Source organism: Panicum virgatum, chromosome 3K (genome assembly GCF_016808335.1).
Source record: "Panicum virgatum strain AP13 chromosome 3K, P.virgatum_v5, whole genome shotgun sequence".
In the NCBI taxonomy this organism is placed as follows: Eukaryota; Viridiplantae; Streptophyta; class Magnoliopsida; order Poales; family Poaceae; genus Panicum; species Panicum virgatum.
In genome coordinates this window covers 30,699,406-30,719,046 of record NC_053138.1, presented here as the reverse complement: position 1 = coordinate 30,719,046, position 19,641 = coordinate 30,699,406, and the positions used below count along the sequence as shown (strand labels likewise).

The 19,641-nt window shown below is 47.7% G+C and overlaps 3 protein-coding genes and 1 long non-coding RNA gene across 7 annotated transcripts; 2 read left to right on the top strand and 2 right to left on the bottom strand.

Moving 5' to 3' along the window:
• Window positions 1-1,195: 1,195 nt before the first annotated feature.
• On the top strand, window positions 1,196-4,954 carry LOC120698930. 2 transcript variants are annotated; one of them, XR_005685109.1, is made up of 5 exons: window positions 1,232-1,484; window positions 1,577-1,799; window positions 1,943-2,012; window positions 3,163-3,304; window positions 3,698-4,954. It is a non-coding gene; the product is annotated as an uncharacterized LOC120698930 (long non-coding RNA). The 2 variants fall into 2 exon arrangements; XR_005685108.1 differs by having other exon boundaries at window positions 1,196-1,484; window positions 3,163-4,017.
• Window positions 4,122-5,343, bottom strand: LOC120698927 (ribulose bisphosphate carboxylase small chain A, chloroplastic-like). Its single transcript, XM_039982709.1, has 2 exons — window positions 4,988-5,343; window positions 4,122-4,859 (listed from the first exon to the last, which is right to left on the bottom strand). Exons 1-2 carry the CDS (start codon window positions 5,291-5,293, stop codon window positions 4,494-4,496), a joined length of 672 nt encoding a protein of 223 aa, XP_039838643.1. The 5' UTR covers window positions 5,294-5,343; the 3' UTR covers window positions 4,122-4,493.
• Window positions 5,344-7,902: 2,559 nt separating this feature from the next.
• On the bottom strand, window positions 7,903-10,791 carry LOC120698928. Of its 3 annotated transcripts, XM_039982710.1 has the most exons (4): window positions 10,331-10,791; window positions 10,053-10,095; window positions 9,455-9,592; window positions 7,903-9,318 (listed from the first exon to the last, which is right to left on the bottom strand). In XM_039982710.1, exons 1-4 carry the CDS (start codon window positions 10,723-10,725, stop codon window positions 9,304-9,306), a joined length of 591 nt encoding a protein of 196 aa, XP_039838644.1. In that variant the 5' UTR covers window positions 10,726-10,791; the 3' UTR covers window positions 7,903-9,303. The 3 variants fall into 3 exon arrangements, 1 of the variants encoding a protein (XP_039838644.1); XR_005685107.1 differs by lacking the exons at window positions 7,903-9,318; window positions 9,455-9,592 and having other exon boundaries at window positions 9,821-10,086; window positions 10,233-10,791; XR_005685106.1 differs by lacking the exons at window positions 7,903-9,318; window positions 9,455-9,592 and having other exon boundaries at window positions 9,821-10,095; window positions 10,233-10,782.
• Window positions 10,792-14,431: 3,640 nt separating this feature from the next.
• LOC120698926 (agamous-like MADS-box protein AGL29) lies at window positions 14,432-18,386 on the top strand. The gene has a single exon (XM_039982708.1). It carries the CDS (start codon window positions 14,902-14,904, stop codon window positions 15,589-15,591), a length of 690 nt encoding a protein of 229 aa, XP_039838642.1. The 5' UTR covers window positions 14,432-14,901; the 3' UTR covers window positions 15,592-18,386.
• Window positions 18,387-19,641: the final 1,255 nt, after the last annotated feature.

Here is a 19,641-nt window from a genome sequence, read left to right as displayed (position 1 = left end):
AGCTATTACTCATGAACCCGCTTTATAGCCGATAGCTCTGCATATGCGTTAGATAGTTTACTCGATGCCTCTTTTATGGTACTACTCGGAATGTGTTCCCTATTAATTATTAATTTATTTTTTTTATTAATTGCAGATCACATTGACTGTCATACTGCCAACCTCGAAAGCAGGACATATACTGGAGATAAGCATAGCTCCAGGCTTAGCACACGTGCTCCACAAGATTCACCGCTCCGAGTTTTGCAGCAACACGAATCCCAGCCTATGCGTTACTTTTATTTAATAATATATTTTATTCCTTTATCAATTATAAATCAAATTAACCAGCACGCCACGAATCTTGAACATCGGAACCCGCACGAGTTAAGTAGATCTCCCGTGCCTTAACGCGAACACCTCCATGGAGAGCAGCGGCAGGTAGGATAGGATCTCGAACTTCTTATTCAATTTGGATTCAGCTTAGGTATGAGCTCCAGCACGAATATAATTCTTGTGATGACTAGATCGATTATTACGTGCATGCACCTGATCTTTCAGCCGTTGCTGACGTTGCCGAAGCCGGAGCTAACTTCTGGAGGCTGATGGGGAGGCCCAACGGTGGGCTTGTTCGAGGCCCTGGAATGGAGCCACTGAGGTGGCCGACGAGGCCATCACGGAAGGTGCCATTGCTCCTATGCAAGGAGAGGTGCTAGAAATGTAGGTCTCGGTAGCTTGGTTTGAGGCCCCCTATGCGTGGGCTTGGTGCCAAGGGGTTCATATAACAAAACCAGTGGGGATAGATGTTAGGATATGGCAGGAGTGGCTGCTGCTCTTGGACAATCCAAGCATTTGTGGCTCATGCGGCGTCAGCTGCGCGCTCTCGTGGCCAACAAGCCTGCTGGTGCACCTTTCTGAATCCAGCTCGAAAACTACTGGATGCAGCGCCATGCAGGGCAGGCGCCAAGCAAGCAGGTGGTCCACATACACGAGAGATATAAACGACCAGCAGCAGCTTGTCAATGCTCGGCGCCTGCATCCAAATTCCAAAGGCAGAAACGGCCAGCAGCTTGTCACCGCTTGGCGCCTGCATCCAAAGGCATGCAGAAATAAACGACCGGCAGCTTGTCACTGCTTGGCGCTTGCATCCAAAGGCAGAAAGGTGCAGCAGGCTCGTTGGCCACAAATGTTTGGACTGTTCAGCAGCAGCCACTCCTGCCATATCCTGTACACGCCCTCTGGTTTGGTTATATAAACCCCTTGCACCAAGCGCCTAGGGCCGCAACTCTATCAAGCTACCGGAGACTTCATATTCCCTAGATTTCTCTAGCTGTATAGGAGCAATGGCACCCGCTGCCATGACATCTTCAGGCACCTCAGTTGCTCCATTCCAGGGGCTCGAGTCCACCACTAGCTGGCCTCCCCGTGAGCCGCCGGTCTAGCACCTGTGGCTTCGGCAACGTCTGCAACGGCCGAAGGATCAGGTGCATCACCACTGGATGCAGGTAATAATCTAGTAACTGGAATTCTTATTGCTGCAACTGAGTAGGTAGATGAAGTTCATGAACAGATTGGTGTGTTCATATTCCCTGTCCAGTTGTGGCCGATTGATACCCATGTTCCGCTGCACTGACGCCAACCCAGGTGTACCGTGTACGCCGAGCTCGAGGAGGCCAAGAAGGCCTTCCCCGACGCCTACATCTGTATCCTCGGCTACGACAACGTCAGGCAAGTGCAGTGCATCATGTTCATCGCCTACAGCCCCCGGGCTGGGAGGAGGCCGTCGGTGCCTAAGCATATCGTCTAGTGAGACTCAGCTGGTGAGCAACCATATCAATATACTACAGAAATTATTTTTTACCGTCAGTTCTTAAAGGACCGGTGGTAAAAATGATATAGTATATATATCCTCCTCCCCCCTCCTTTTACCCGACTCAACCATAGCTTCTCACCATTTTTGCAGCCATTTCTCATCAAGATGGTGAAGATTTCGGGCCCCTTCTGAAGTATAGACATCATCTACTCGGTTTAAGGTTAGTAACTAGCAACCCATTCAATTCTTTCTTTGTTTCATTGGCTAGATTTTAAATTTGACGGAGGAGGGCATAGATGGACTAGCCAAAAACGCATAGTACATGATACAAATATAAACTATGAGAGGAACGACATAAGACTAGCAAAGTAGCATATGAACCAAAGACAAACTTCGATATAAAAGATAACTTTGTTGAACTATTTAAAGTCTTACAAAAGGAAAATGATACGAACCTAATACCCAACTCTCCAAGAGGACTTGGAGATCCGAAGTACAGCTACTCATGACCTGACTCCATTAGTCCAAGACTATTACAAATGAGGAGAGAGTGATTCCGATCCATCTTGGCGTGTCATCAATAGGAGAGCACCCATTTCCTTATATTTTTTTTAAAAAAAAATAAATCGATAAAGACACCGACCTTTTGCATCATCCAATGCATATTGCCATTGTCGATTATTATATGATCATGCCAACGGCATATTTGGAAAATCATAAGAGAGTAAATTGCTCTAGATTGAATGATAACTTATATCATTTACATATCTAAAGATAAATCGCTATCCGTTCTCCGCGTGGACCTCCATCGCTACCACTTCCACAGCGTGGCAGGCTCTCTGGATATTGTCCCTTTCCACCTCCTTTTGCAATTGCTTTCAGAATTTGAACCAATACTTTACAGGGAACATTATAGGGTCACAAGGTTGGCTCAAGAAATTTACTCCGTGGGAATCGTGCTCAAATGCCATAGTCGCTTCACAGAAAGGATGCCAGGTGTCGGCTAGAGATAAGGCGCTAGAGATAAGGCGCCGCAGGGTTAGTTCAGCCGAACTAGGAGTTCAGCCGACCTCCAGCAATGGCCATTTGCCACCGTATTTAGCTGGGACATTGAGTGGACCCTTAGGTCAGTAGTTGGTGCCCCACGTGCACGCCGAGTTAAGGCGCTTCGATCTGTTTATGCTGGTCGAGTTGTGTTTTCTCCTTCTATATTGCTCCAAATCCCGCGTGCAAATAATCTTCAAGGACATATGGAAATCCTAATGTTTTTTGTTGCGTTATTTATACTGCCACTCTAGATCGGTTTGGAGGCATCTCTAGATGAATAGTCGAGTGGAAATCCTAAAATCTTTGTGGACTTCATTCTGCAGGGACGGGAGCTGGATCAGAAGCAAAATTGGGCCAGGCTGCCACCCCAATGGGGTACCAGGCCGATTGGCTGGGGTCCTTTCTGGCCCTCTAGGTGTTCATCTTCCACATGTAGGATCCGTCCCGTCAATGATCCAGCCATATGTACGTCAAGCTCAAAGAAAAAACCTCTATTTATGCGGTATTTCCTGTTAAATTGCGGCATATACCAGAATGCAATACATCTACGAATATAGGGTTAATTATTTCAGGTGTCAAGTGGCTGATTTGATCCCAGATGACCCACTTAAATAGTTTTAGGAGCAAAAATGCAATTTGGTAGTTTACTGACCGTACGTGTAATAATTTACTCAAAAATCCAAAATTTCATAAGGTATATATGATAATCTGGCATCAATATATTGTGACGCATGTGGCCTATATTTCGTCTCACTTATCACTTTACAGGGACATTATCTGCCATTTACTGATATCTATATATGAAATCGGCAAGCTGAGTTACGGACTAAAATTTGCATTCAATCTCAAACATACTAGGTTGATTCCGTTCAAAAGAAACTTTGCTAGGTTGACCCCGATGGAAACTATAGCACTTCTATCATGGAGAGGAGACACACGCTGGAGTGGGGTTGTATGATGATTCTTGCCTCCATGATCTAAATCATAAAAAACTTCAATTCACTTTCCGTATAATGACATTGTCATGTTGTTCCTATTTACATCATACATTCGTTTTCCTTTATTTCACAAAGCTAACTATGCATTTGAATTTGATGGCCTCACCCTTTTGTATTAACTAGAATTTACAAATTCATGAATTTATGATTACTGTGACATTATTCATTGCAAGTTTGCAACTCGGTTGTGGCAAGACTAATGAGAAGGACAGCAGGTATTATGTAACCCTTTTTTTATATATCATCAACTGATCTGGTACAGACATGAAGTACGTGAGATTTGATTGACAGAGAAGCATACATATATAAGGTTGAGGAAACATTGATACAAAAACACCGTACCAGTAATTAACACGGTCTAGTATATATTGTCGGCGGATTTTGGCAGATAATTTGCTCTAGATAGTATCCATATTACAGATCATATATAGCCGGAGCTTGCATTGACACCATGCCCCTCACCCAACATAACTCTCCGGTTGGGGGGAGAGAGATAGATGACATGCATGCCATGGATACAGCATCAGAAAGCAACCATGAAAATCAAAAGAAAGAAAATCAAGGTGACCCGATCGAAGCAAGCAGAAACAAAACAGACACTCCATGGCTGCTCATGCAGGAGCTGATGAGCTAGTCTCGGTCGGCGGCTGCGCTTATTAGGCGGCGCCCGAGGGCTTGTAGGCGATGAACATGACGCACTGCACCTGCCTGACGTTGTCGAACCCGAGGATGCGGATGTAGTTGTCCGGGTAGGCCTTCTTGCACTCCTCGAGCTCGGCGTACACCTGGGTCGCGTCCGTGCAGCCGAACATGGGCAGCTTCCACATGGTCCAGTAGCGCCCGTCGTAGTACCCGGGGGAAGTGGCGTTCTCGCGGAAGACGAAGCCGACCTTGCTGAACTCGAGGCAGGGGACCCAGTTGTTGCGGATCAGGTAGTCGACCTGCTTCAGGAGGTCCTCCGTGGAGAGCGGCGGCAGGTACGACAGCGTCTCGAACTTCTTGTTGTTCTCCGTCGGCCACACCTGATGAGATTTTGAGTTGCGTTCAGCTCATCATCGATCAGTTTTAGTCACCAGCAGCAGCATCAAGAAGAAGAATCCAATTCCAGTTCCAGCTAGCTAAGAACACAAGATTGTTGTTAACTAATTACCTGCATGCACCTGATCCTTCCGCCGGCGGTGACGTTGCCGAAGCCGGCGGAGCTTCGGGAGCGGCGGGTGATGGGGAGGCCAGCGGTGGACTTGAGGCCCTGGAATGGAGCCACTGAGGTGGCCGACGAGGCCATCACGGTGGGGGCCATGGCGAGGCTTGGTAGTATATGCTTATTACTGCTAGTATTATTAACTAATAAGGGGAAGATCGAGGAGGCAGGCCTGCTTGAGCTGACGAGTCCCTTGTAGATAGGCAGGCTTCCCTCCCGACGGCATATATAGCCAGGGCCTCCATGGCGCCCCATCCACCCATCCCCCGGATGTGGGAGGAGTGGCCACCGTTCGCCGGCGGCGGCGCCCGGCCGTGCTGGCCTATCCTTATCGGGTCCGGCGCCACGTGTTGGCACGGCGTGGCGGCGCCCCTTATCTTCCGGACCACGGGGCAGGATGGGCGGTCCACGCTGGCACCCGGCTTTGCTTGCGTTGGCCGTCTCTCGCCGACGCCGCTTGCGGCTTGCTTGGCCTGCCTGGCTAGACATGCTGCATGTTTCTCACGCGCGGCTGCGTGCAGTGGTAGCTGACGGATCGGACGAACCGCAGGAATAGGATACATATGACCTGATGGCGTGGAACTAATTGGCGCCGTCGATGGTGACCACACCACGGGTTCCAACGGCTGCAGGCCTCTGCGTCTGCGAAGACGCCATGGGGGAGCTGAGTAGCTTTCACGGACCCAGCCAAGTTGATGCAAGATGGAGCAATGGCCGATGGCGACTTGGCGAGTTCCCTGTTAACTTTTTCTTTGCAAGAATCTGCGCACACGCGGGGCCGCGCGTTTGCATCCAGCGAAGGTGGGGCCCAACCCCAGCCTTCCTTTTTCTCTGCATTCCTTTTTCCTCTTTCTTCTTCCTTGTGCTGCCCGCCAACGCAAATTCAGTGACATTCCACGATGACATACCCGCCAGCTTGCTACACGCGCCGTCTAAGAATTTTAGCGCGGATGACCATTTGCTGCTATTCTTATCTTGGGCATTGAAATTTGGAAAAAAATTTAAAAAATATTGCATCATATCCAAATGCCGCAGCTCGCGTTTCTATGTAATAAATTGGCCCTTGGGACAACTGAGTCACTACTAAGAATTAACCGTCTATATATAATATATATACCCCGGTTAAGAAGGACGCATTCGTGCTGAATCATTCCTTGGCATCGAGCGCAAGTTGCCTCGGGCCCGACCCACGGGATGGGATTATTTTGGCTCCATCCAACTCATACAAGAAACAGGCAGGCCCGGTCAGGTACAAAATGGCAGCAATCCTCTGCCCTATCGAGTAGAAGGCACATGCAAAGAGTACATTGATGGCCCTGAGCATCCGATTCACGGATCAAGCATGGCGATGTCTTTTTAGTGTAATCTCTATAAACGATTCACACACCAAAAGGAGGGCAAACAGCGTGGCCACATCGCTGTCTGTCCTCGGCCGTTCGATCGGCCGGACGGGCGGCCCAGATCAGACAAATCTCGGCATTTTGCAAAAAAGCCCTTAAACTCTGGCAAAATAGAACCCGCAGTCCGTCCTCCTCTCTCAGGTTTTTTATAAAAAATCCCTCGATCTTTGCACAAATAGTACCCGCCGTCCACGCCTTCACATGGGCCTGCCTGCCAACCGTTCAGTGGGCCTTAGTGGGCCGAATTCAGCCTGAAGCTGGTTTCCTTTATCTACTTGAGCATCTATTTACCTTTTCCTTTTACGAAAAAATATGCTAAAACTTAGAAATTGCATAGTAAATCACAAGAAAATCGTAAAATAGAAAATCAAATCGTTTTGGAATCCTCACGAAAAGATCTATGCAGTCGAACCAAAATGAAGCATGTTTTAGTACAAAGATTTCACTGTATATTTTTGCCTCCCATTCTTTACCCACAACAAACATAGCCAAAAGAACAAAATACATATTCCCTCCGTTCCAAATTATAAGTCGCTTTGACTTTTTTGGTTCATCCATTTAGTTATGTATCTAGACATATTATTGTATCTAGATACATAACTAAATGGATAAACCAAAAAAAGTTAAAGCGACTTATAATTTGGAACGGAAGGAGTATATCTCAAAGCTTAAAAAAAATACTCAAACAATAAAAAAAGAGACAGTTCAACCTTCGAAATATATAGATAGCAAAATGGTAAATCTGCGGTTAACATATACAATCATCGGTAAATGATAATTTCCAAATAACACGAAAAAAACACTAATATATTGCACATAGAACAATTCAGCTACCATTATTCATACTATGTACCTAACTACAAAGGAGAAAAAGAAAAAAAATATCTAACGATGGCCATAAGCGGCAAAGCCGCGCAGTTTTCTAGTGATACCAGTTGAGTCTCTTTCTCTATTACAAGGATGACGACCAAAATCAACATTATTATCGTTTGTGCCTGGCCTTCCAACAGTTTAATTATGTGAGTTTTCAAATGGAGCTTCAGATATTGGCCATGTTTGGATTGTTCTAGTTCGTAGAACGCACGTTTTCCAAAAAAAAATCTCGCATGCATTGCGAAACCTCTTTAGAAATGGATGTAACTTTTCGCGACGAATCTAATGACGGTAATTAATTGATGATTGACTACAGTGATGCTACAATAACTATTCTCTAATCACGCGATCAAAGACATCATTAGATTCTTCAGGACTCCTAGCGCAGAGATTGTGAAGTTAGTTTTACAAATTGCCTTCATTTAATACCAGTAATTAACGGTCAAAGTTCTCTAGCACAAGCTGTGCTAGGGAACCAAACAGGGCCAGTATTCATTCCATCGTCGTCCAATGTTGGAAGGGAATTCATCAAGTCTATGGTTTCAGTAATACTTGGTAATGAACCAAAATGTGTGCAAATGATATGCATCAGACCACCCAAACCATATATACTTCACTGAATAATTTTTTAAAAAAAACAGTACAGATTCAAAACAAGTCCAAAAGGAAATACAACACGACTGGGCGACATCGATCGTAGGCTGCTGGTCCTGGTTTTAGGGCCTGTTGAGGAGGCAGGCATAACATATACTACTATACGGCACACCAAACTTGCTAATGAAAAAATATCTAAATAAAAGAAAATAATAAGATACATGGACTCTAATTTCTTTCCGCATAATCCTCATCAACGAAGCTTCTGTCTTGCACTTGTTTCGGCCAAGGCATCAGAATAGAAGGTATTTAATCCAGCACGCCGAACATCATCTCATGGCCACCTAAAACTTCAATTATTTTAATCATCCTTGCATGTATATGCTGGCTTTCCTTCCTGATGCCATCCTTCCCTTTCTTTATTCAACTTGCTTTTGGTTGACCAATCAATCGTCATCTTTTACGCATGCTTGTCAGATGGTATTTCTGATAGCCAATGGTCTTTTTTTACTCCATAATTCATCAGATTTCTGGACCAAAATATAAGGGTCCAAGAACCTAAGTATAAATTCTATACTCTCCATGGGGCTGGGGGCAAAATGCCAGCTTCCTCCCCTTCTATCCTTTACCCTTACCTATAAAGAGCAGATCGTTTTCGCGGTATATTTACTTTTGGTCCGTCATTTATCAGTGACAAGTGGGCCCTATACAAGCGTCTGAATCGAGCCGCCACCGCCATCCACCACGCGCCCGACCGCCGCTCCCGCCGCCGCGCGCGTCGGCCGCTCGCGCCCTCCTTGCTTGCGCACGGCTGCCGTTCCCGCCGCCGCGCGCTGGCCCCTTGCGCCCTTCTTGCTCGCGCAGGACCGCCGCTCCCGCCGCCGCGCACCGGCCACTTGCGCTCCCGCCGCCGCCATCCACCACGCGTCGGCCCCTGGCGCCCTCCCTGCTCTCGCCCGACCGCCGCTCCCGCCGCCGCGCGCGTTGGCCGCTCGCGCCCTCCCTGCTCGCGCACGGCTGCCATTCCCACCGCCGCGCGCTGGCCCCTTGCGCGCTCCCTGCTCGCACGACCGCTGCTCCCTCCGCCGCGCGTGCCGGCCGCTCGCGCTCCCGCGGCCGCGCGGACCTCCACTGCCACCCGCCATCGGGGGCCTGTGCGCCTCTACCCGCCTCTACCCGGCCGCCCTCCGCCTCCGCCGAGAGGTCGGGGAGGAGGGGTGCGTCCGCCGGCGTCGGGGGAAGGAGGGCGCGACTGCCGGCGTCGGGGAGGAGGGCTCGGCCGCCAGCGTCGGGAAGGAAGGCCCAAGAAGGGGTGCGCCGGTGATGGAGGCCAGGGCCTGGGCGCCGCTGTCTCTTGGGGAGAGAGGAGTAATATATTAGAACTAGGTAAATCGCGCGTTACGCCGCGCCCACCTGAAAATATGGAGCAAAATAGTTGATGTGTTAATGGTTATGTATGCGTATAGAGCATGAAGAGAGGTATGTTGGAGGGGTGACAATAGGCTGATTGTTGCGTATGGACCAGAAAAAGCGAACACCAAATGCATACCCCACGTCGGACTTCCTCTCTCCGGGGAAGCGCGTCGCTCGGGAGCGTCCGATTGCTCTCAGCTCTTCCTCTCCACGGTGCATAGGAGTAAGAGTAAGTATATGTATGCCAGTATGCCACCCACAGTCTTCGCCAAGCCTGCAACTAAGCAGCACCACAAAGTCACAACACACCTGATGAAAATAGGGAGCCCCATACTCATGAGCAGCATCGCAACATGAGAAAGACACCCAAAAAGGAAGAAAGAATTAATGATTAGCAATTTTTTGATATTTAGCAAGCACAAACTGCAGTAACTCATTAGCCACCATAAAAAAAAGCAGCACCATCTAGCACGAAGCTGGGCTGCTTTGTACCAGCACACAATAATACCTGAAGGTCTATATTACATTTCACTGAAAATAAATCTGGTCTTTACACAGCACAATCCGATATTTCAGATGTACATGAACCATTCCTACCTATGCCCTGCTCTGTACCAGAAAAACATGAGCCCAGCTATCTAAAATCTCTGAACATTCCGGCACAAAAGCACAAGCATCGAACAAAACTAACAAACAACGAACATATATCAGCTAAACCAGGAGGACGAACTTGCCTGGAACAACGCAGAGAGACAGTGAACAGCAGAACTGGTCCAGCTGGCCGACGAACAGAGCACAGGCAGGCAAGCGAAACATCAGGCATCCATGGAAACATAGAAGGCAAACATCAGCCATCCATGAAAGGAACACCAGGAAGAAAGAAAAACCTTAACTCGCCCAAATCTGGAACTCACCACAGGGCGCAGAGAGGGCGGGCGCTGCTCCGCCCGGAGGCCCAGCTCATTTCCCCTCCCAGCTCTTTTCCCCACTGAAGCCCATATCTAGAACTCACCGCGGAGGCAGTGCAGGCGAGGGGCGGTGCTCCGTGCTCCGACGGGAGTTGGGAGCCGCGCCTTGCCCCCGCCGGCCGACGCACCGGTGCTGGACCTCCTCGTCCACCGTAGCTCTCAACTCCACTGAAGCCCAGCTCTCCCCGCCCTCCTCTGGCGCCTCCGTGGAGAAAAAGGCGAACGAAAGAGACAGCGGGTGGGAGGCGGTGCTTCCGCGTCTAGGAGCCGCGAGGGGGTGCGTGGCGTGGCGTGGGCCCAACGAAGGACCGGAGTCGGCGCGTCGAAGACTCGGAGGCGGTGACGTCTCGTGGACGGGAAGCGGCCACGTGCATGAACCGGCGTGGACAAATTCCAGGGTCGGCGTCGGGCTGTCCACCGAGACACGTGTCAGCTCCATGTTATCCAATTGCTCCCAAGCCTTCCCTCCCACGGCGTATATGAGTTAGAGTATTATTTCCTTGGTTCGTTTTGAGCTTGTGCTGTATTTTTTTTCACATCGTGGGCTGGATCGATCTGTCCTTCTTTCATGGCCCGTTTCTTTTTTTTTCCCTCCCCACAAACACTGCCCTTGCCTTTGTGTGGACGGCCAGCACTGGCTGGTGCGTGTCGCCCCCCCCCCCCCCCCCCCCCCCCGGCATGTCTAGATACCTGCACATGCACACACGCACAAAGACATGGTCGACACGGCCCATGGCGATGCAAATTTCTCCGAAGGAATGCGTAACTTGTTCTCATACGCGTCAAAAGTCCATCATGGAGCTTGCCAAGGATGCAAGGCAACAATTACCGGCCGAACAGAGGGATCGTCATCACCAATAACGTTTCAATTTATCATCAAATTAAATTGTAATAGAATTGTACTTGGTCAAATTATAAGAAAATTGAGCAAGCAATCTGAATTATAATGGAGTCCGGACAAATCAACAGGAACACAGATAATCAATGTCTCGTGCAATTACGGCTCGGTCCGTACATGAAGTGAATAAACACAAAGTTGGTCGTATTATATAGGTTATTATTACACGTAGCAACGCACAGGCACTGTGCTAGTATACTCTATATACTATACGCCGGGGGAAGGGATGCTCGGGAGGAACTAGCTGTCCGTTGAATGCCACGTGTGTTCGGTAGGCGGCCGGACTGGACAGCGTGTGTGTGTACGGTCTGCCGATTTTGCAGATCTGTCGCTGTCGCAGTTACTCAGAAGCAGCAGGCAGCAAGCAACAGCTGAACAGGAAATATCTTCCCCTCGCCTCGGCACTGACATGTGCGATTGTGTGCGGATCTACCCAATAATAGCTCCTCCTGAAAGGCAAGCCACAGAAGATATTCTGTTTTCACCGTCGTGGGAAGGGACGCTTGGAAGGAACTGGTTGTCCGTTGAACGCCACGTGCCCCTCCTCCCCCGGAGAGAGGCGCGACGTGGGTCGTGGTTTTGCCGCATTTATTACATCGTGCGTGTGTGTACAGTCTGCCAATTTTGCAGATCTATCGCTATCGCAGTTAATCAGAAGCAGCAGCCAGCAAGCAACAGTCGAACAGGAAATGTCTTCCCCTCGCCTCAGGCTGCGGATCTGCTCAATAATAGCTCCTCATGAAAGGCAAGCCAAAGAAAGATGTTCTCTTTTCACCAAGGCACCAAGGGCACCAGTTGATGGTTCATCTTATCACCGGCCTGTAGAATTAGTTTATCACTCAAAAATATCAATGTTTTAAATACGTACTAGCTACTCTGCGTGCTCGCATCGCACACGACGCCGCGCGGTTTAAACGATCTAACCACATGGATGGATCTCACTGCTTAATGTAAAATTTTGCAGGAAATCCACGTAAATCAGCGTAATCCTAAAGTTTTTTTTTTGAAGAAATATCCTTAAAGCTTTCCTTGCGTCTAAAATGCACACAGGTTCTAAGCTGTTGGGAGGAGACCGGGTCGCCTGGCCGCCGGGGCGGCCACGCAGCGTGGAGCTGTGAGAGGGAGAGAGAACTCGGTTTTGCCACTACAGCCCATGGGCCGACAAATCGTCGGCCTGGACTGGGCCGGTCCCTTCGCTTAATAGCCGTCGATATTCCTAAAAAACTAAGAAACAAATCCCCAATCCTTCCTTTAATAGCCGTTAATGCAAAGTACTACCTCCGTTTTAAATTATAAGACATTTCAACAATCTTGAAGAGTCAAAAAAAAATTTATGTTTGACTAAATTTATATAATAGAATAATAACATTTATTATATAAACTAAGTATTATTAGATTCTTTATTAGTTATATTTTCATAGTACATCAATTTAATATTATAAATCTTTATATTTCTCTCTATAATTTTGGTCAAACTTGAAATTGTTTTGACTCTCCAAGATTTTTAGGATGTCTTATCATTTGAAATGGCCGGAGTAAGTACATGCAAATCGCCCAAATACCCCACCACCACACCGACGCCTCGGCGTCACCACCGCCCGCCCGGCCACCAGCGTGCTCCGTCGGTCCGTCTCCACGCGGCCCCAGCGCCGCCGCGCTATTCTTTCATGGGGGAGCCTGGGCCTGAGCACGAACATCCTGCACGACCGCGCCACGACGTGGAACGCCATCCTGTCCGTGAATGCGCCGTCCAGCGTCTTGTGCTGCCAATCTGCCATCGACAAAGGATGTCAATCCGCGGCCGCGCGGCGGTGGCGTGGCTGCGCGCGGGCGGGGCGGGGCGTTTAATTACGTACCTGCCACAGGCCCCTGGCCTCGACGGCCAGGCCGTCGGGGAGGCCGACGTCGTCCCAGTGCACGGTGATCGTGGCCCCATCCGTCGCGTGCTGGTTCAGCAGCACCACCACCGTCCGGTAGTCGGAGAGCGGCGCCGCCCAGATCTCGTATATATAGATGACCCGAGGCTCTCTCCCTCATACGCATCTTTCTCTCTAGCTCTTCTCTTTGCTGTCTTGGTGGATTCATCTCCGCAACACTTGTTTACTGGGATTTGAGTTATTGACTTAGTATAGGTGCTTGTATATTCGTTGATTTATTCTAAACAATTAGTGGTGATATTCTCTCATTAGTGGTAGGCAATGTGCTTGACGAGGATAAAAGTAACACGTACCCTAAAATGCCGGTTAAAGCTAAAATCCAGAGCGCCGGGAATGCGAGGCCCAGCTGGCAAGGACCGAGACTCAGTGGCCCAAATACGGCCTAGCCACTCGGACAGGGCCCAAGGCCCATCAGGAGTCGCCTTAGGGGGACGCCCCGGCCCAACTGAGTTCCGAGGAGAGAACAGATTCGCCCCGTTCAACTGCTGTGGGCAAGGTCCGCCTCGCCCGACCCACGCGAGAAAGGTCCGCCTCACCCGACCTCCGCGAGGGACTCCACCGATCCGCCCGACCTCCATGGGGGAGGGACTCACGCTGCCACATGGCAGCCGACCGACCCCCCAGAAAAGAGGAGTGTCTCCGGTCACAAGGAGGGCCCCACGCGCAGTCAGGCAAGTGGGGGGACTGACCACCCCACGCCTTGGTACGGATCAAGATGGGAGACAAGTTGACAGGTCCATCTCGGGGTAGGGAGCCACCCACCCTCTCCTCCAGGACATCAGCACTGTGGGATGCACTGGCCGCCGTGACAAATGACGCGACCAATCGGCCATCACCCAACGAGCAACTACGTCATCAGCGGCCTACCATCCTCATCCCTGTTCACCACGTCCAGCATAGTGCCAAGGATGGGAACGGACGCCCTCTGTCGCCATCAAGTGGGCCCACCAGGACCGGAAGTCGGTGGAAGAGGGTCGGGTGATCTTCTCCCTTTTCTCTTTCCCTCTCTTCATTTATCAGACCGTGTCCCCCTTGAACTATAAAAGGGAGGAGACGGCCCCCTTGAAGGGGGCGAGAGAGCAACACAGGGACTTCAGAGCCTATTCCTCTCTCGCCCGTTTGTAACCCCCTATTGCAGACTAGTGCAAGAACACGAGAAAGCTCGAACTGGACGTATGGACATTCAGCCTAAATCAGTATAATTCTTGTGTCTTTCCTTGCATTACCATCCGAGCTAGTGACGCGCGTGTGGTGGTTTATCAATCTTAAGATCTATCGGTCTAGCCTTCTGATGAGCCAACCTACATGAATATAATGCAGCAGCAGCCATTACCTCCAGATATGGATAGGAATCATATAAATACAGTCGATTTATACACCACATACACCACCAGTAATATAAGTTACTTCCTATGTTACCAAATTAATACCTACTTAAATTACACCTATAGTACTAGCTAGCAAGTTAACTCACTGTATTTGTTGGATGCTCACAAGCGACAACTCATGCCTATCGAATTCTCATAATCTCATCTCTCCAAGCCACCTAGTAAATGAATACATAATTGAGTTTAAATTACACCTAAAGAATTAGCTAGCTAGCAACTTAATTCACTAGAATCCTCACAAGCGACAACTCATGCCATCAAATTCTCTTAACCTCATCTCTCCGATAGCTATATAAGATGAACCTCCGAGCACTAACTCAATGGTAATGGTAAGGCCACATATCTCCGACGACCAATTCACCGGCGGCGACGTGCATAGTTAAGTAGCAGCAATGGCGCCTCCACGCAGGCCGAGCATGGGGCGGCAAAAGATCGAGATCCGGCGCATCGAGAGCGATGAGGCGCGCCAGGTGTGCTTCTCCAAGCGTCGCGCGGGGCTTTTCAAGAAGGCCAGCGAGCTCTCCATCCTCTGTGGCGCCGACGTCGCCGCCGTCGTCTTCTCCCCCGCCGGCAAGGCCTTCTCCTTTGGCCACCCCTCCGTCGAGTCCATCCTCGACCGCTTCCTCGACACCTCGCCTGAGGCGGGGGCCGGCCTCTCCTCCGCGGGCGACCGCGCCGTCTCTGAGCTGAACCGCCAGTATGGTGAGCTGCGTGCGCAGCTGGACGCCGAGAAGGTGCGGCAGGAGCGCGCCGACGAGACCATCCGGAAGGAGCGCGCCGCGAGGAGTCAAGCGATGGCGTGGCTCTACGCGGACCTTGGCGCCATGGGCCACGACGACCTGGTCGCGTTCTGGGGCGCGCTGATAGGCGTGCAGGCCGCGGTGGCGGCCAGCGCCGACCAGCTGCTGCGTGACGCGCTGCTCGTCGGGCGCAGGGGGCGGCCGCAGCCGCCCCAGCTTGCCGGTGGCGTGGCCTTTGACGTCGCTGCGTTCGGCGTTGGCATGCAGCCGCCTCCGGGGCTCGCCGGAGTCGACCTGAACGGACTCGGAGGTCAGGCTACAATCCTCGGCCCCTCCTTCTGAAGTCATGGAATGCATCTGCACTCTAGTTATTGGATTCTTCATCGTGTTTCTATTAGCTTTGGGGACCAATCATCAAAAACTTGTTGTATGGTTGCTCTAGTTCTCTGCAGTTACTATTGGCTCTATAAAAAATATGGAATTCAAAAGCAACATTTGGATCAACGAATTTTGGTAATCCTAGTTTCCTACACTCACATACAGAGCAGCTTATTTCAATTAGACATGAAATTTTGCATCCTTCAACGCTTTGCAGGCATTGATAATTGCAACCAAAGAACATGAGCAACGGAATCTACCAGTACAAAACCATTTCTTGTTCTTATTTAATTTAGAGAAAACATCAAGCTTAAGTTGTACAACCACACCTCCAAGACCAATTGAACTTGGTGATTACTGCAGACATCAATACTAATACTGGGCCTGGAACCATATGTTTCACCACTCAAAATTAATCTACTAAGGGAACTAACCAAAGAACCTGCACATTAAGAAGACAATATTAGGAGCAATCTAAGTGAACAAGACAAATTTCTGTAATCCAATGACATGCCATTCTCCTGCGTGATTGAGAAAAAGAAAAGTGAAAGGCGATGATGAGGGTCATTTACGGAGAGTAACCTACCATCATCCTTTTCGTTTGGTTCTGCATATCCTTTTCTTCAGTGCATTATTTTTTACTTTATTCTACTTTTGAAAACTGAATCAGCGGCTGATGTGCTTTGTGATGGCAATAGTGGACGAAGATGAGGAGTAAATACCCTTTGCCTCGCACAGGATTCTTGAACCCTTGATAGAAAAGATATACATATACATGTCAATACAGTTAACAGAGAATTAGCCCTATTTATAAAACACCTTACTTAATAGTTAACTTTGACACGTAGCTTACTACTCACCAGTCACCATCATAAATGCACATATTGAAATCAAAGCCATCATTAGCCATAGTTGATAAATAAGATAATTGGCAAGAGAAACTATATGAAGGCATTCCTAACTGAAGTTCAGCTCTAGGAAATATGTGAAAATTGTACCTGTATAACCAAAGCACCCACGGGCACAAAGCATCAGCAATAATATATCATAATAAAAATAAAAGGATAGACTGGGCAGCAATATTATCAAGAAGACCTGGATTTGTTATCTATTCATCAAACCTCTGAAGCTATATAATCATTTACCAAAAAGGGACTTGGAATTCGGTGTTACCAAACAGGAAAAGGATGATTATATATACAAAAAAGAGTGAAGAATGCAAAGTTTATTGATCTCAGCTACCATGCATACTAGAGCGATGGACAATGAATATTCTTTAAGAGATCTTCACCGACAAACTTTGAGTGGTAGTACTAGCTATGGTCTCAGAACTTCCTTCCAACTGGAATAAATGGTTTTTCTGTGTGATGCCTTATTTCCTATTGGTTTGGTGGCTAGTTCACATAACATTCTTCATTTGATTGCTAGGTATGTCTGATTTTCTTGCCTAGCAAGGTCCCTAGTCCCTTTGCCTCGCAAAGCTAGTGCTCAAGGAAACTAAACATGACGTGCCATCTGACCCGGCTATTCCTTTACAGGAGAATTTGGATATCCACCAAAGCTAAGCTCTGGATAGATACTCCTGGTTCCTAATTGAGTCTTACTCAAAATGTTTCTTCTAACTTAGATCATCTTTGGCATTCATCGAAGCATAGAATTAACCTAAACACAATTCATACTATAGACTTTGTTGTAGCTTGTGTAAGGTAAAGACAGAATTGATAATATCATCATGCATACAAGTGCAAAAACTAGAAAAAATTATGGAATTTAAACTGAGAGTCAAAAATTAAATTTCAATTGCACTATTGAGTTTCTTGCAGCGAGATCTTCAAAACAAGACCATACTTGCCTATACTTGCATTATTTTTAAAAAATGATTCTTAATACTAAATAACTAATTTCTGATACCGGGAACAAAAAAGATAACAACACGAATAAATAATTATTTTTATGAACAAAAACTTAAACATACGAAACAAATAATAATGTACAACGAACAAAATATTAAGGGAACATATCCGGTGGAAACTTAGAAACTATAGATCCATGCCACACGTTGCTCATCCGATGGCTCCCTTTAGAGGTGGGTTGATTTTGCACTTAAATCTCCCCAATTAGCTTTCCTAATCGCGAAAGGGCATATAGTCTAGTGGTTACAAGGGTCTCGGTAGCATCTGAGGTCCTGTGTTCGACTCTCCATGGGAGCAAATATTCTTGGATTTAACGGCATTGTGCATCCAATGGTAGGCGAGATTTCTTTCGATCGTTTCGTTATGCATGCATCATGTAAAGTCAGCAAGTCTGTATTCTTCAGAACGGATCTTTGCTTGTGATGGCTGCTGTAGTGTTGTCAGTACACAATACGTGATGTAAATTGCATTATTTGAACTGAATCTTTTTCTGGTGTTTTGGAATGAATTTGACGGGTCTTGTTGTAACTGTAAGCATCTCACGCTGAGCGCTGAGACACATAATTATGCTAAACGGCTTAGGTCTCCCTAGTGGCGAGATGCATAATTGAAGGACCTTCCAAGTAGCTAGAGAAGCTGATGAACAAGGCGTGCCTTCCTTCACCCAAGGAGAAGCTGGAGAGTAGATGCCATCCAGTTGCAGTGTCAAAGAACAGAAAAATCTGACATTTTTAAACAGCACTGAAATGCAAATGTTATTGCCTGGAATACATGAATCTCAGGTCACTACATGTTTTGCATCAATACTTGAAATCTGAATTTCAAAAGAAAAACTTGAAATCTGCATTTAAAATTCAGGTTCTGCTGGTTAACTTCATGTGTACTGAAAATTGCTTTTGGTCCCAAGCCGATACTCTGATAGAGAGAATGTCCCTGCAGAATTCCTACTGGTAATAGGATGATTTCACAAGTCCTGGGAAAAAGAACCATGCAGTGAAACTAATATTCCGTCCGCGCTGTGAAAACTTCACACCGAGGGTCCGTCACCACTGCTGGAGTTCGCTGGCGAAGGGGCGGGCGAGTTCGTCGGTGCGGTGTACGGCCGGCCGGCCGGCGCAAGGGTAGCGAGGAGGCGCTGTGTGGAGTCGTACGGGCGGACGGACAGGGCCTCGCGTTCCGAAACACGGGTAGATGGATGGCGCGGCGCAGGGGCGGGCGAGCGGGCCAGCGCAAGGGCGGCGAATCGCGGCACGTCGCGGGAGGTGAGCGGATGGAGGCGACAAGGATCCTATCAAGGGAAACAGAAGGGACGTGAGGTGGAGGGGGTGTTTTGCAAAAATGTGATTTGGAAAGCTAATGGTGACGAAGGATTTAAGTGCATAATCAACCCACCTCTAAAGAGACCCATCGGATGAGAAACATGTGGCATGGATCTATAGTTTCCAAGTTTCCACGGCTAACTTGATTTCCACTGGATATGTCTCCAAATATTAAACAACATGAACATTTGTTTGTATAGGATAAATAATGGAAAATAAATATTGTGAACAAATGAGTCAACATGACCGAACAATTTAGTTTGCCAAACGAACAAATAATTTCACATGTCGAACAAATTAGTTAAAGAGCGAATGGATGAAAATAAGAGCGCTTTGAGAAATAAAGGAACAAAAGGAAAAAAAATCACTAGATAGAAATAATGGGAAAATGAAATGAAATAAAGTGGCAAGAAAGGAAGAGAATAGAAAAAAGAAACATCAAGAACTAGTATTTTGATAGCACTCATACACTTAGTCTATAACAAAGAAAATAAATATTAGGAAGAATCATAAGTTCACAAAAAAAAATACAACTATTATGTACTTAAAACAGATAACTAACAAAAAGAAAAAAAAGAAAAGTAATATGAAAAAACGACATATACAAGCAAAGAAGAAATATTGAGTAAAATGCACTGTGGGTCATTAAACTAGTTGAGCTGTTCTGTTCAGGTCCATGAACTTTGAAAATACATTTTTAGATCCAGGATCTATTTAAGTGAGTCAAACGCCTAAAACCGCCTCTGACCGTCTACGTGGACGGCCAACTCGGATCCAACGTG